Raw genomic sequence first — 13,398 nt, 5'->3', positions numbered from 1 at the left:
GCTCCTTAAAGGCCTCAAAGGCAACCACACTTCCTACATTTCAAGTAACTAGATCCTACAACATTTACAAAATCAAGAAACTGCTCTCACGATCGTTCTAAGCCTGTGTGGCGGCTTTGGTCAAATTGAGACTGTCCGCAAATGCACCTATGACCGGTTTAAATGATGACGATGAGTCTGCCTTCATCAAACACAGCTCGTGGAAGGCCACCACCCAGGGAAACTGATAGCCGGTATTATTTCTACAAAGTGCATATGCGCAGGACGCACGTAATCGCGTCAATGTAGCGTTATCGCAGATAGAACTCATATCCACCAGCTGGGGTCGGAGTGAAAATTCTCTCGATAAGGCGCGTATCTCATCCTGGCGAGAGACAATTGATTTGTCGGTGAAAGAAGATCCTTTGTTCAAATAGTGAGGTCTGTTCATGACGCTCTCGACGTGGCTTCGGATAAGTTGCAGGTCGTTCTGCAAGCTGTAGTCCGGGTTCGACTCGTCCGCACGGCGTTTTGCGATCGCTAGGACTTTCTCCCATGGACCATAAAGGTCTGGGTCAGCGCCGAGAATGAAGGTTGATTGACGTTTGTCGGGTTGCTGAGACTTTGCATCGAAGATGGTCTCTGCACGAGCTGTCCATTTACGGAACTGCTCTCTTGCAACCTCGCTGAGTTCGTCCATGATAAATCGGCCCAAATGTCCGTGGTCACGAATCAGCGAATTGGTTGGAGTCTGCTTGAATGACGGAGTTGAATTTGTTTGGGGAGAGATTCTTTCCAGTACAGTTTTCCAAGGCAGAACGGCGTCTTTCGATGGATAGTGGATGTCTCGGCGACGGACCTCAGGGAGGAGTTTGCGTCCACTTTTGAGTGAATCTAGAACGGCGCAAAACCTTAAAACGAGATTCAGCACGTGGATGGTGAATAGGTCATCAGGAGCTCACATATAAGCCTCGCGGATGGTGAGTTCGTGGTGAAGGCCGTGCGTATAGGTCCACTTGTCATGGCGCATGGAATACAGTCCAACGAGGAATCGGTCCTGAAGACCACCCAAAAGATATCCTTGCAGCGACTTAATCCGTTCACTATCGTGTGACAGTTGATAATGGCGAATGCTGAATTGTTTGACGGTTTCTGTCTCCTCGTTGAAACACTGCTTGATGTGAGGAGGTTCCACTGAGAACTTGTCGGGCGAGTTAGTAAACGGCGCCACAAGTGCGGGGTTCCATATGACCGTAACCCTGTCTCCGTCATAGTCCCCTGATATTATTTTTTTGAGTATTTCAGCAGGTGCAGTATGAAGAGGAAATTGCCTACCGCCAGCAAGAAAATCAATAAGCCTACGAGAGCCTTTTACGGGAAACACGACAACGTCATGTATATTCGCGAGGGCAGGATGATCTATGGATTGCACCTAGTCCATGCTGATGCTCAAAAATCAGCCGAAACGTTAGACGGAACGTAAAACCCACCTTTCGAACATCTGTTGGGAGCTTGCACGGGCTGCGCGTGATCTGTGGTGACGAGGAATAAGTGTTCAAGTCTACAGATGGAGCGTAGATCGAAGAACAATACTTACAAGAACCTCTCCCGTGACGATATCTGTTTTTAAAGAACTACCTCCGACAACAAACTCCTTCGATGAGCTTCTAAAATATATTTGGTTCGGGCCCAAAACCGCGTACGGATCTAGAAAACGAATGTGACTCAGTTCTGACTGGAAAGCGATAAAAAACAAAACAAAAGTTCTTACCGGGAACAGCATACGCAGTCGCACTGGCTGCCATGTGCCAATTATGCTTTGTACACATAATCTCGATTTTCTTCTTCGCGAGTCTATAGATCTTATCTCGAAGGAAAGTACAATTCCGGGGATGGAAACCTGCCAATAACAGATCCATTATGGTCTCCGCAATCGAGGACGGGCATCCAGAACAAGGATCCGGCCACCACGCGGTCGACTGTGCTTCACCATTTGCTTCTTGCAGACCATCAGCGTCCTTGTCCTGCTCTGAGTAGCCACGGAAGCGAACAGTCGTAACATCATGCCGCGCTTTGACGGCGTTGAGAACATTCTCCGCCTCCTCAGCCGTTTTCCAGAGGCGTTTACTTGCCATTGTCATATCTTGCTCGTCCACACCGAAGTCGAAAAAGGGTTCTATTTTTGCCTTCAAGTTTTCTTCTGCGATGTCTTTGAAAACATCCGCCGGTACACCGTTATGATGGAGGTTGATGATGACCTCGGTTGACAGCCTTGCAGGTGATCTCACTCGAGACAGCCGGAGGATATCGACAGTCAAATGGGAGGGATCAATGTCGGGCTTCACAGAATAGCGAATTTTGATCTGCGATTGTCGCAACCAGATTTCTGGCGTCCCCTTGTCTTCCGTTTGTGCGTCAAGTAGTAGCATCCCCTGTGAATTGGTTAACAGAGAATCAGACCGTCAAAATATTGTGTACCTTTGCTCCATAAAGACGAAACTGTATGGCATTCGGAGCCCCAGCCAAGCCATACCTTTCTTGAATGGCTCTGAAGAAAGAAGTGTTTCCGATGCCACAGCCGTCAGTTAGGTCAGAACCTTCAGTGGAGACTGAGGACCAAATCAAACGGGTCAGCCAAAGCGGTAATTGCTCCGGTCGTCACTTACTGATGTCCTTGAGCTCGTGGATAGCGTGGCGTTCGAGCAGAGGTCCAGGTACAGATGGAGAAAGAACGAGTGATACACGAGTGGCCCATTTGGACATTTTCTGCGAGATCATCAGTTTGAGAAAAATGAAGAAACGACGGCTTACTTGACTACCATTCCACTCAAGAGAATTGATCCAATCCACGAGCTTCAGAACTGAGAGTCCTTGGGCTGTTTCTTGAATCTGGCCGTCACCGTCAACAGTTTCATTAGTTCTGAAAAGATAAACTGATTCATCCTTCGCATAAAACGCTCGAAAAACCCAGCTCCACAAAGCGATAGGCTGTTCGAAAAATTTCACAATCTCCGGCCCTTTCCCCAACAACTTCTCCGGGATCTTGCATCTCATAATTCTCGTGCTTCCAAAACGCCTTTTGAGTTTATTGGATGGTGCTTTAACAGCCCTCTCCAAGCAAATCTTGGTGAGACTGTCCATCTTTGCGAGAAAGTCGACTGTGTCCCCGAAGTAAAGATCATTTGAGGCTTCTTTTTTGCCTTGCATATCGTCCAGGCCCAGTTCCTTTAGACTTCTGTGACCGACACCACCATATTGGTCTTGGGAGAGGACCGCCTCTTCGAGGTCAAGGGCCAGCCATGGTGTCTGTTACAATTCGACACTGAGGCAGAAGGAGAAATGATCATGATGGCATACCGTAGCAGCTATCTCAGCATGTGAAAAACGCGATTCCAGCTTCAAATTTCGATGAAGTCTCGTAACCCCTTCAACGTTCCTGTTCCTCGAACGCTGCCCAGAATCAGTGATATCGCGAATATGTTCCTTGATACTTTTGAGTTGCTCCTGTTTATTTTTATTGTTCGCGATGCGAGCGATTTCAAATTGGACGCCGAATGGGAGTTTGGTGGCGCTGAAAACGCGTTCCAGTTCAGGATCTTTGATCTAAAACGCGTTTGAGTTAATGCGTTTATATGCGCATTTAAAACAAATAGAAACTCTAGCTTACTAGGATAAAAGCTTGTGGATGATCCCTTGCTCCGATGATGGGGTCTGTGAGTGTCCGAGGTAATTTTGTCGGTTTTGGCGATTCGAGGAAGTTGAATAAAGCTGTACGCTTTTGCGGCAAGAACTTGTAAGGCGTCATTCTGCACGCGAACGAATGGTCAAAGAGGGAGGAAGGTCAGGATGAGGGATGCAGAATTTGGGGGACAGAATATCAATATGGTAGCAGAACAAGTCACGCGTCGAGCAGGTTCCAAAAATGACGGGCGATTATGTGGAGAACTCGATCGAGCGCACAGGGTGTAGGGAATTGCATAAAGAATAACATCAGTATCATACAAAAAGGGAAAAAGGGGCGTTTCAAACATGTTTGATAGTGAAATGCAAAACGTCAAAGCCAGAACCATACCACTTGTCCCAATCAAACGCACTATTATGATTCTCCTCTCCAAAGGCACAAATCAACCGCTCACCAGCCTCTGTACCGTTCACAACATCTCTCGCCTCAAGTGGCGTCTTTCCAGTCGCACCCTGTCCGTAAATTTTCTTCTGATCTGCTTTCAGATACGTCCCGATATGGCGAAAGGTAAGACTAATTCGTCCACCATCCTGCATCAACTCTGCATCAGATTTGACACTGACGGGACGATTATCGTGATTGATCCCGTGCAACCATAATTTGTTCGTTTCCAAGCCCATCACAAACATCGATCCGTGGGGGAGTGGAATACGTTGAGACACGCGCGTCGAAACTGAGCTTGAACTTTCGGGCTTGCCGGTCGATCCACCATCCCCATCATGCCTGGTCTGGTCCTTTTTTTGGCGGAGTGTCATTACCCTCTGAGCGCCTAAACTGACGTTCACAATGTTGGAGCCTCGAACAACATCAATGGTCTTGTCGCTGTGTTCGGATATATAGTCTTTTCCTGACCGGTAATATTGTATGAGACTATGGTTCACGGGGTGCCCAACAAGTTGCTGTACTAGATCCCGTATGAGGGAAACCGTGGGGGTGAACTCGCAAAGAGGGGGTGATTCATCAGAGGGATGCCGATAGATTGGGAAACTAAAAATTTTTTTTAAGTAGAACGATCGAGATAGGAAAATCAATCTACCAGATTCTACCTCCCATCGGCGGCTACTTCGCCTTGAACAGCTACCAATCGCGGAACTTCACCACCTTTTTCTCGTTTCAGTTAAAGAGCCCTGTTTTTACAAATGGGCCCGTTACCTCGATGATGCATTACATCCCATTTCACTTCTTCCTTGACTTTCTGGAATATGTCCTTTGATAGTTCCTCCCCGAGAGCATCTGCGACCAAATAAGAGTCGCCTGCCCCAATCTTGTCGCCTGCACCTAGTTCCGTGCCTTTGGGTTCCCATGCTTTAGGCATTCTTTTGCACGAGATAGAGAAAGGATGGTGATGGTGACCTGAGAAAGGTAAAGAATGGGTAGCGTTTTTTTGGTCATCGTTGTCACATTTTTTGACCGGTGATTCGGGGAATAACGGCAAAATGTCCAAATGAGGCACTGAATAATTTCTGATTCCCCGTAATAAAGCTAGAACTAGGATAATATAAGATGTATAAGTAAATTGATAGCTCACCTCAGTAAGTCACAACGACAAACTGAGGGAGCTACCCTACGTGAATGAAATAGGAGCGTATAAGAGCGAAATAAATAGGGACTTCGTCACGGTCACAATACAGTAAAACAAAGTCACATGCTGCAATGAGCCCTCCACCCGCAGAGATCCCGCTCCCATCCAACCCTTTTAATGAAGCAGGAATCCACAGAGCCTACTCGTTATGTCTCGCTGTAGAAAGCTTCGAAGGCTGGGGCCTTCAGCACGCAGGCGTCACAACCACTCGGCCCCAATCGGTGGATCCTCTTGAAAAATGGGCCCCTCTAGTTGTCGGCAGATGTCTGGGCTATGCCCTCATCGAGGCACCCACCGTTACGGGAAGAAGAAACCTGGCACAAGATATCAATGCCTGTATTAAAGAAGAATCTGGAGAAAACGATTACGCCGCTCTCGCATCGCTGACCCAACTTTACGTTGCAGGAATGATTCGATTGTGTGCGTAGTCATACTTTACATATCCCTTCCCCGCAACTCTAATCCATCCATCAGTTCGCAATGCAAAAGGCCCTATACCAACTCCAATGATATCGCACTCCCCACGAAGATCTCTTGCGATTTTGGCTCACGACATTGAAGTCGCGTTAGTCGAACCTCATAAGTCTGCAAATGCTAAGCTTATTGTACGACTGTTTGAACAACTATAAATGCTGTGTTCCTGATTCCCTTCGATCCAGGCTCTCGAACGGGATGGCTTCAGCTGTGTCATTACGGGATCTATTGACATCGATTCCGCGAAAAAGGGTTATGTCCAGTTCCCGCCAGCTGGGAAACAGTGGGGCCTCACGCAGGTTGCACATATCTTTGGGGAAACAAACGACGAAAACATACTTGGGGAAGGTTGTACAGTAAAGGTACGTGCCTTTCTTCATCCCTCTATTCGGCATTCACTCATTTTTCTTTAGCGCGAGTGGGCATCAACTGCGGCAGCCCTCGTTGAACGATACGCGGAGATTTCTATTCGTGAAGAACTCAATGGATCAAATATCCACCGTGCTGCCAACATATTCACGCTCGGGACGGGAGTTCACGGGCTCTTCGATTCTCTCTATATTTCGCTTGAGCCTGTCAAGGGTAATTTGGTGAGCGGTTTACTGTTTTGTTCCAGTGCCACTATCAGCCTTCTCAAGCTCCTCTGATCAGCACACATATAATCTCCACACGTACCCGGCAAACATACACGATAGATACCCTGTTCCTGAACAGGTCAGGTTTGTTGACCACGGCGAGAACAACACCGAATTGCCAGATCCTCGCTATCTACAGCTCCACCACGTCTGTGCCAAGGTCCTTCGCCTTTCGGGTGCTGCAGAGGTTATTGAGACATTCGAGAGGGACATGGAACAGCTGGAGGTTCTTGCAACGGATGGATCATCGGCTAAATACCTGAGCGAGGCACTATCTGGTGCTCTCTCCCAGACTACCGCGGTGCACTGAGTGAAGTGTTGGGAGTGCCCAGTAGTGGGCCTGCCAAAATAAAGTACCAAGCTTGAACTGGTGCTTTTTGTTTACCATAAGAGTACCCTAATACAAGATACTATGAGTATTCGGCTCATGGGAGCTTATAACTATTAAACTGGTTCAATAGACTGTGACAGGACCGTTGAGCAAGCGTCACACCTCCTTCACTCAACTCGTAGTACTCGAGCTGGTAAACTCAAAATCTCGACTTACTGAGGAATCTGCCCGCCACGACGGTTTACTTTTCTCCGTTTTCACGAAGTCTGTCCGAGTACATGGTGATTTTGATCTTTAGTAACAGATCATTTTCATTTTTCCAAAAAAAAAAACAGAACAAAAAAAGGAAAACCGCCGTCGTATGAAGTACATGCACGTCCAACGATGCTGTTTATACTACGCCCGTCGTGCGTCTGACTGTGAACTCTGTGTTCAAAGCCGCCGTTAAACTTCCGACACTCCCGGGACAAGGTACCTTTCCCCAACCATCCATTCGGGCTCTGGTACTCGGCCACCATGAAGCGAGGACAACACAGCTCTACTAGGACAACCGCGGTACAACCTGCGTCCACTTCAGCCACCAGATCTCCCCGTACCGCGTTCAACGGTTCCTGAGGGTAACAGCCGCAAAGGCTTGATTTGGGTTTGATTCCTTTTCCTTCAAGGAGCGACATCGAAAGCGGTCATTTCTTACTTTATTCAACCGAGTTTTGGGTAACCCGCCGGGAGACCTGGAGCATTACCGCAAAATTCTCACTGGGTCCTTCGGTAACGAAGAGGAATTCGGAAATATACCGCACTCCGGATGCTTCGCTCCGTTGACTACACGGAGACGGTTCACTAAAACCCGACGTTACCAACCTTTCGAATCCCGGGGAACATGGTGACAGTAGCGACCAATATCAATGCCATATCGGAAGCGAGTCCAACACTGCTCTAAATGGGAACGACCGCAGGTACATCTAAACGACTTGCATCTGGATCTCCTCGTGGCATGTTTAATGCTTCCTGGACAACCGCAAAGGTATAATTGCTCTCTAGCTTTTCGCATTCGAGGAGCGGCATCGGGAACCTTCACCGTAGTTTATTCAACCGGGTTGTGGGTAATTCGCCGGGACCTTCAACGTTTTCAGCCTTCAGGTCCTTTGAGAACGAAAAAGGATTTCGGAAATGTACCGCACCCCGGATCCCTCGCTCCGTAAGCCTTTCGGTCGATTGAAACCCGACTTTACCAAGGTAAAGTACTCTTCGAATCCCTTCCCGGAGAACATGTTGACAAATTTTCCTAGGAACCCAATGTCGATGACCAGTTAAAGGATATGTTCTGGCTGCCAGCCCTCAATTTACGTACAAAATCACATCCAGCACTACTCTAACTGGGAACGACCGCAGGTACATATACGACTTGCGTCTGGATCTCCCCGTGCCATGCCCAACGGTTCCTGGAACAACCGCAAAAGGCACGATTCCTTTCCAGCTTTTCACGTTCCAACAAACACAAAGGAGCGACATTATCGCAGTTTGCGGGTATCATGGTATAAGAAAGCTCCGTCGGGGTGTACGCATGAAGATTTCTCAGGTCCCCTCCGAGTCGAAACCGAAAACGGGATTCGGGACGGGAATCACCCCCCCGGATGCCTCGCTCCGTAAGTGACGGGTGGTAAATTTTCCTAGTACAGTAACCCAAAGTCAAGCGACCTAGTGAAGGATCATTCACATGTTATGACTAGTGGCGCCCTCTCAATGATTCGACATCATATGTCACAGAAGTAAGTTCAACACTGCACGACCCGCAGGTACACTGGCATACGACTTGCATCTGGATCTCCCGTGCCACGTACAACGACTCTGTCAAGTCCCTCTCTAGCCTTTTCGCATTCCAATTCAAACAATCAAAATCAGCAGTCTGTGGGTAACTACGTATATTGCAGGCTCCGTCGGAAGATCTTCAACGTTTTTACTCATGGACACGTCCTTCGGAAAACGAAAAAAGGAATCCGGACTTATGTTCCGCATCCCGGATTCTTCGTTCGTTAAAAAAAAACTCAAGTAACACCCGACGTTACCGAATGTACTGTATATAAAGCACTAGTATTGCTCTCGGAGAACATGGTGGCAAGGTTTTTCCACGTAGTACTAGCAGTACTTAACTCCAACGTTGACAATCATGACTCACGAAGCATCATGTTCGCTCACAATGCTACGCCTCCAACTTTCTGATGGGCAACTAGACCTGACGGATCCAGACCACCAACATGCATATGGCTACAATCATATTCCTCTTCTGAACCTTTAAATTAACTCCCCTTCATCATACAATCAAAGTTCTCTTTTTGCACGTTGTCTACGCATGTAGTGGAGAAAGTGGCGCAAGCAGTGCAAGCGTCTAACATCCCCCCACCGCCACAAGGTAAAAACACCCACACCAACTGCAGCTGTTTTTGTTTTCGTGTCAAACCAAGTCATGAGGCTGTTCAAACCTAATCAAGACGTGGAAAATCCTTTTTTGCGAGGAAGAAAAGAAGTACAATGCGGGGTATAGGTGATGATACAAGCCAAATAAGTTAAGGAATAAAGACCCAAAGAACAAAAAAAAACACAAACTAGTCCCTCTAAAAAGATATAACACAGGACCTGAGTAAACACAAAAAACCCGGAAGGATCATTCATATTGTCATAGACCTCCCGCGTCCGTCAGCCACGGACTGGATGCTAGGCCATCTGGGTTCAACAGAGAAACTAGAGGACCGTCCTCGGGAAGGACCCGTAAGCAACGGGACCGCGTTCTTGAAGTAACTCGCAAGGCGTAAATCATGGCAGAACTCTTGGAGGCGCTTAGTCGCCCTCAAACGTTCGTCTATAGCCTCCGCATCATCATCAACGGTGGGCGGGACGCCATCCTGTGCGGTAACAGCTACATCGATTCGTGAGAGTTTCCCATAGAAATCTGGTCCACGCTCAACTCGTAAGCTGAGGAATTCTTCAAGGGCCGTGCACATATCAACAACGTCATCTTCGAAACACTGCATGGAAAGACTTTCAATGGGTGATCCGGCGAGGTTGGACATGGTGTCGACGACGTTGTCCACGGGGAAGAATGGGGAGATGTGGAGTTTTCGAAGACGCTGCATGGGGGTAACGGATGGTTTGGCGAATACAGTGTCGGAGACCGCAGTTTCGAGAGAGAACACATCAACGGTTCGCCCAACTGCGGCCATAATGCGCTCAATACAGACGCGGTTGAAGTCTTCATTCTCGTGGTAGCAGCTGCCGAGATCCAAGACTTCGAGACGGCAAGCCACAGGAACGGTGGCCCATCTGGGATCGCCTAGATGTGTCTCTCGAATAGTGAGTTCGCGGAGAGTAGGTATACGGAGAAGGGAGGGCAGGTACAAGTTGGAACCCAGGATGGGGTGATTGGGGATATCGGCATCATCGAAAACGAGGGGCACGTAAGGGAACACGGTGTTGAGGTCGGTAGCATGAAGTTTCGATCGCGAAATACGGTCGAGAGTGAGGGTCTGCAAGTTCGGGACGGAGGCGGCGATGAAGACGACAAAGCGTTCGCTCCTGTTCCGATCCGAGCAAGATTAGTGGCAAAGAAAGGAAAGCAAAAGTGAGATGTGCTTACAGAGGGCTGATATCCTCCATCGCGGTGTTACAGATCGTCAAGTTTTTGAGATCAGAAAGGAGGGAAAAGCATGAGACTAAAGTATGATGGAGCGAGCCAGCGAGCCGAAGAGTAAGGTCTTCCATGCACGGGCAGGAAATGAGTAGGGAGGTGACTTGTTCTGTGATGAGATGGAAGCTGGTCGGTTGTTGTGATTGAGTACTGAGTTGAAGTGTGCGAATGTAACTCAGATAGTTGCGTGGTACGTTTTGAAGGAAATTGAGTAGAGCTGAATATCCGTCGATTTTGACATCCTGTAGAAGAATCTGTTTAGTTGATTGATTCTGAATGAGATGAAAGCAGGACACACCTTGAATGTGACGGGTAGACAAGCGTTGTATGTACTACGGTCGACCAACGACAGAGCTCTGGTGTCTTGGAGACTGAGAGACTCGATGACGGCGAGCTTCATTTCTTGTGGCAGAGAAGTCCATGAGGTAGAGGTTGAGAACATTGGGGGCAGGATGAGAAATGTTGGAAGCACAGGGCCCTTTTGAAGGACATTGCATTCATCCGAAGACCTCGTTGTCCGATTCCTGTCGGAAATGTGAAATCGACAAATCGGACCCAAAGTCAAATCCCATATATCCCAATTTGGCGTACAATCTGAGTCAACGGATCTCGCTAGATTTTCTACCCAAATTCCCAAATTATCCAAACCTCCCACGGGCCACGCAGGGCTGTACTACTGTTCAGTTCCGGGCTCAGCGGACCGTTGCCTTTCACGTCTTGGTTGTCATTGACAACGCTCTTGTACTTGCCACCTTGCAAGTTGCGACTCACATGATCGAGTCCTGCTCAACATCTCGTTGATACTGTCTCGACGCGTGGCGGGTTACTCTACGTTCCTACAACCGGCGGCTAACTTTCTGACATATCATTCCCAATTCCGTGGGTACCGCAAACACCTTCACTCGCATTCAAGACTCACAAGTTGAGTATCATGCCGCTTTGAAACTAGTCCGCGCGTCGACGCCCCTCGTCAGCCCTCACGGCCCTTAATTAAAAAGTCCCCGCGCTGCAGAGGCAGAGCGAACGAGCGTTGTTGATCTTCCGGTGACTAAATTCCCGCCCGCGCGAGCGTCACGGAAATTATCCATGATCTGTTTCAATAACCTCTTCTCTGTACATTTGACATCTATTCATTTACTACTCTTACTTACCCTGATTTCAAGGGGTTCGACCAGGTCAAACCGCTCGGAGATTAGATCAAAAGTAAAACCTCGGTGCCCCTTCGCTTTGTTGTGTGCTCGGGCCCTTCTCCCTCATCCGGTGCGCGCCCTTTTTTGATTGGTTTTTTTTTTCTTACATACTCAGCTCCCTACACACCGTTCCCGCGTTCGAAGACCACGGCGTGTTGTTCTATGGTATGACGTGATGCTAAAACAGCACATAATATGGTCGGGAGTCAGTTGACGTCGACGTCTAATGGCAAGTCTAAGCCACCGCGAGTAACTCCCGACGCCTCTCGGGAGCTTAGAAACAACCTGTAAGCAATCAACTGTTATAAAGCCAATGCTACTGATGAAAATTTACTGTCAGATCTCGGTTGCGGTACCCTCCCAGCCTCCAAGTAAGATCGTGATCTTGGACGTGTCGAATATCCTCTGGCTCTGGCCTTCGCACAGCTTCCAACTTTACATGCAACCGAAAAATTTCCCGTACGCGTCGTATACTATATGTCGCACGACTGGAAAGAATCCGGACTGTTCATGCTCTCAGTCTGAAGGTACCAGGGGCGCACATCCACCGTTACCCACGGACAACTCATACTCGAGGTCGTGTCGATCCTTGATGCGACTCGGCAACAGAAACTTGAAATCGACTGCAACAAGTACCACACACGTGTCCATTCCTTCAAAAGAAAATATAACTGATAGCCATCGGGTAAGTGGGAAACCCCGTCGCAGTCACTCCACCGGCGTCCACTTCCCCTTTTTCGACTACTCGGTGACCGTCTGCGATACCAAAAATTCAGCCTTGAAACCCAAGGAATTAACAGTCAACAAACAAATACAATAACCTCATCTCTGGTACGGAGGAACAGTACCAAGAGGCAGTCATGTCATGTGGACCCTTTCGTCCCAATCCGCTCGACTTTGATATCTTCTTGGTCATGCCAGTCTGGCCCGGGATCGGATCCCTGACTTTTATTTTGTCATCGAACGCACACCAACTCGGAAAACAGAAATAACGCATTTTACCGTCGAATGCCTTTGGCTGTTCCACGACTCTACGTACAGTCGGCGGGTCACCTCGCCAGATCGTACTTGCGACGACCTTCTTTTCCTCCCCCATTGCTTTCTGGCAAAGACTCGGACGCCTTGAATCGCCGCGACCGGCAGATCAGGAATTCAAAGGAACGCGGAATTCAAGAGCGCGTTATAAATATCGATATATGAAACACGTCAAACTTCGGAAGACCTCTTATCCGAGTCCTTCAACAAGGTGTGCGGGGTTAATCGACTCGGAGAACTCACGGTGTTAACGCGCAAGAACTTGGTCTGGGCAGGGCTATTGACATCATGATGGATGAATGATATAGGGCCCGTTTATGTGTGCTAGTTCTTCAAGGCTCTCTGCTGCTGCGACAGGAACGGCGACGGGGTTCTCCTCCTTTGTGGTCATTATGCGATTCGTTGAAAAAGCGAGAAAAGATTGAATCATTAAAGTTTGAGTTTGAGTGTCAGCGCGGCGTAGGGGTGTATATTGGATATCGATCGTCGGCGCTTGTTTGAAAAGTTTGGTTTTCATGTATAATGGGAAAGCTCGGTTGAAGGGGCAACTATGTATACAGACAGCAACGATGCTACAGCAAGCGTAAGTTTGGACGGGCGCCGCCCCGGCGCTGCGTTTGAAATTTGAACGTGCAGTTTTGTGGGCGGTGGGTTTTATCCGATGATCTAATCTAATCTAAATTCCCAGACCCACCGAGAATATTTTTCGACTCAACAGAAACTGACAGACCCGCGGAGCTGATTTCAG

The 13,398-nt window shown here is 48.2% G+C and overlaps 3 protein-coding genes across 3 annotated transcripts; 1 reads left to right on the top strand and 2 right to left on the bottom strand.

Moving 5' to 3' along the window:
* Positions 1-13: 13 nt before the first annotated feature.
* On the bottom strand, positions 14-5,093 carry E1B28_008326 (uncharacterized protein). The gene is made up of 13 exons (XM_043153120.1): positions 4,874-5,093; positions 4,758-4,822; positions 3,647-4,708; positions 3,337-3,582; positions 2,791-3,285; positions 2,646-2,745; positions 2,458-2,588; positions 1,751-2,411; positions 1,577-1,686; positions 1,470-1,511; positions 1,315-1,411; positions 942-1,257; positions 14-890 (listed from the first exon to the last, which is right to left on the bottom strand). The coding sequence occupies exons 3-13, from the start codon at positions 3,782-3,784 to the stop codon at positions 98-100; spliced, it is 3,129 nt and encodes a 1,042-aa protein (XP_043008404.1). The 5' UTR covers positions 3,785-4,708; positions 4,758-4,822; positions 4,874-5,093; the 3' UTR covers positions 14-97.
* Positions 5,094-5,336: 243 nt separating this feature from the next.
* E1B28_008325 (uncharacterized protein) lies at positions 5,337-6,914 on the top strand. The gene is made up of 5 exons (XM_043153119.1): positions 5,337-5,723; positions 5,778-5,908; positions 5,963-6,139; positions 6,191-6,367; positions 6,429-6,914. Exons 1-5 carry the CDS (start codon positions 5,375-5,377, stop codon positions 6,720-6,722), a joined length of 1,128 nt encoding a protein of 375 aa, XP_043008403.1. The 5' UTR covers positions 5,337-5,374; the 3' UTR covers positions 6,723-6,914.
* A 2,317-nt stretch (positions 6,915-9,231) lies between these two features.
* E1B28_008324 (uncharacterized protein) lies at positions 9,232-10,952 on the bottom strand. Its single transcript, XM_043153118.1, has 3 exons — positions 10,724-10,952; positions 10,375-10,667; positions 9,232-10,313 (listed from the first exon to the last, which is right to left on the bottom strand). Exons 1-3 carry the CDS (start codon positions 10,865-10,867, stop codon positions 9,410-9,412), a joined length of 1,341 nt encoding a protein of 446 aa, XP_043008402.1. The 5' UTR covers positions 10,868-10,952; the 3' UTR covers positions 9,232-9,409.
* Positions 10,953-13,398: the final 2,446 nt, after the last annotated feature.

The sequence above is a fragment of the Marasmius oreades genome, chromosome 5, assembly GCF_018924745.1.
Source record: "Marasmius oreades isolate 03SP1 chromosome 5, whole genome shotgun sequence".
Classification (NCBI taxonomy): Eukaryota; Fungi; Basidiomycota; class Agaricomycetes; order Agaricales; family Marasmiaceae; genus Marasmius; species Marasmius oreades.
This window is presented reverse-complemented; position numbering and strand designations above follow the sequence as displayed.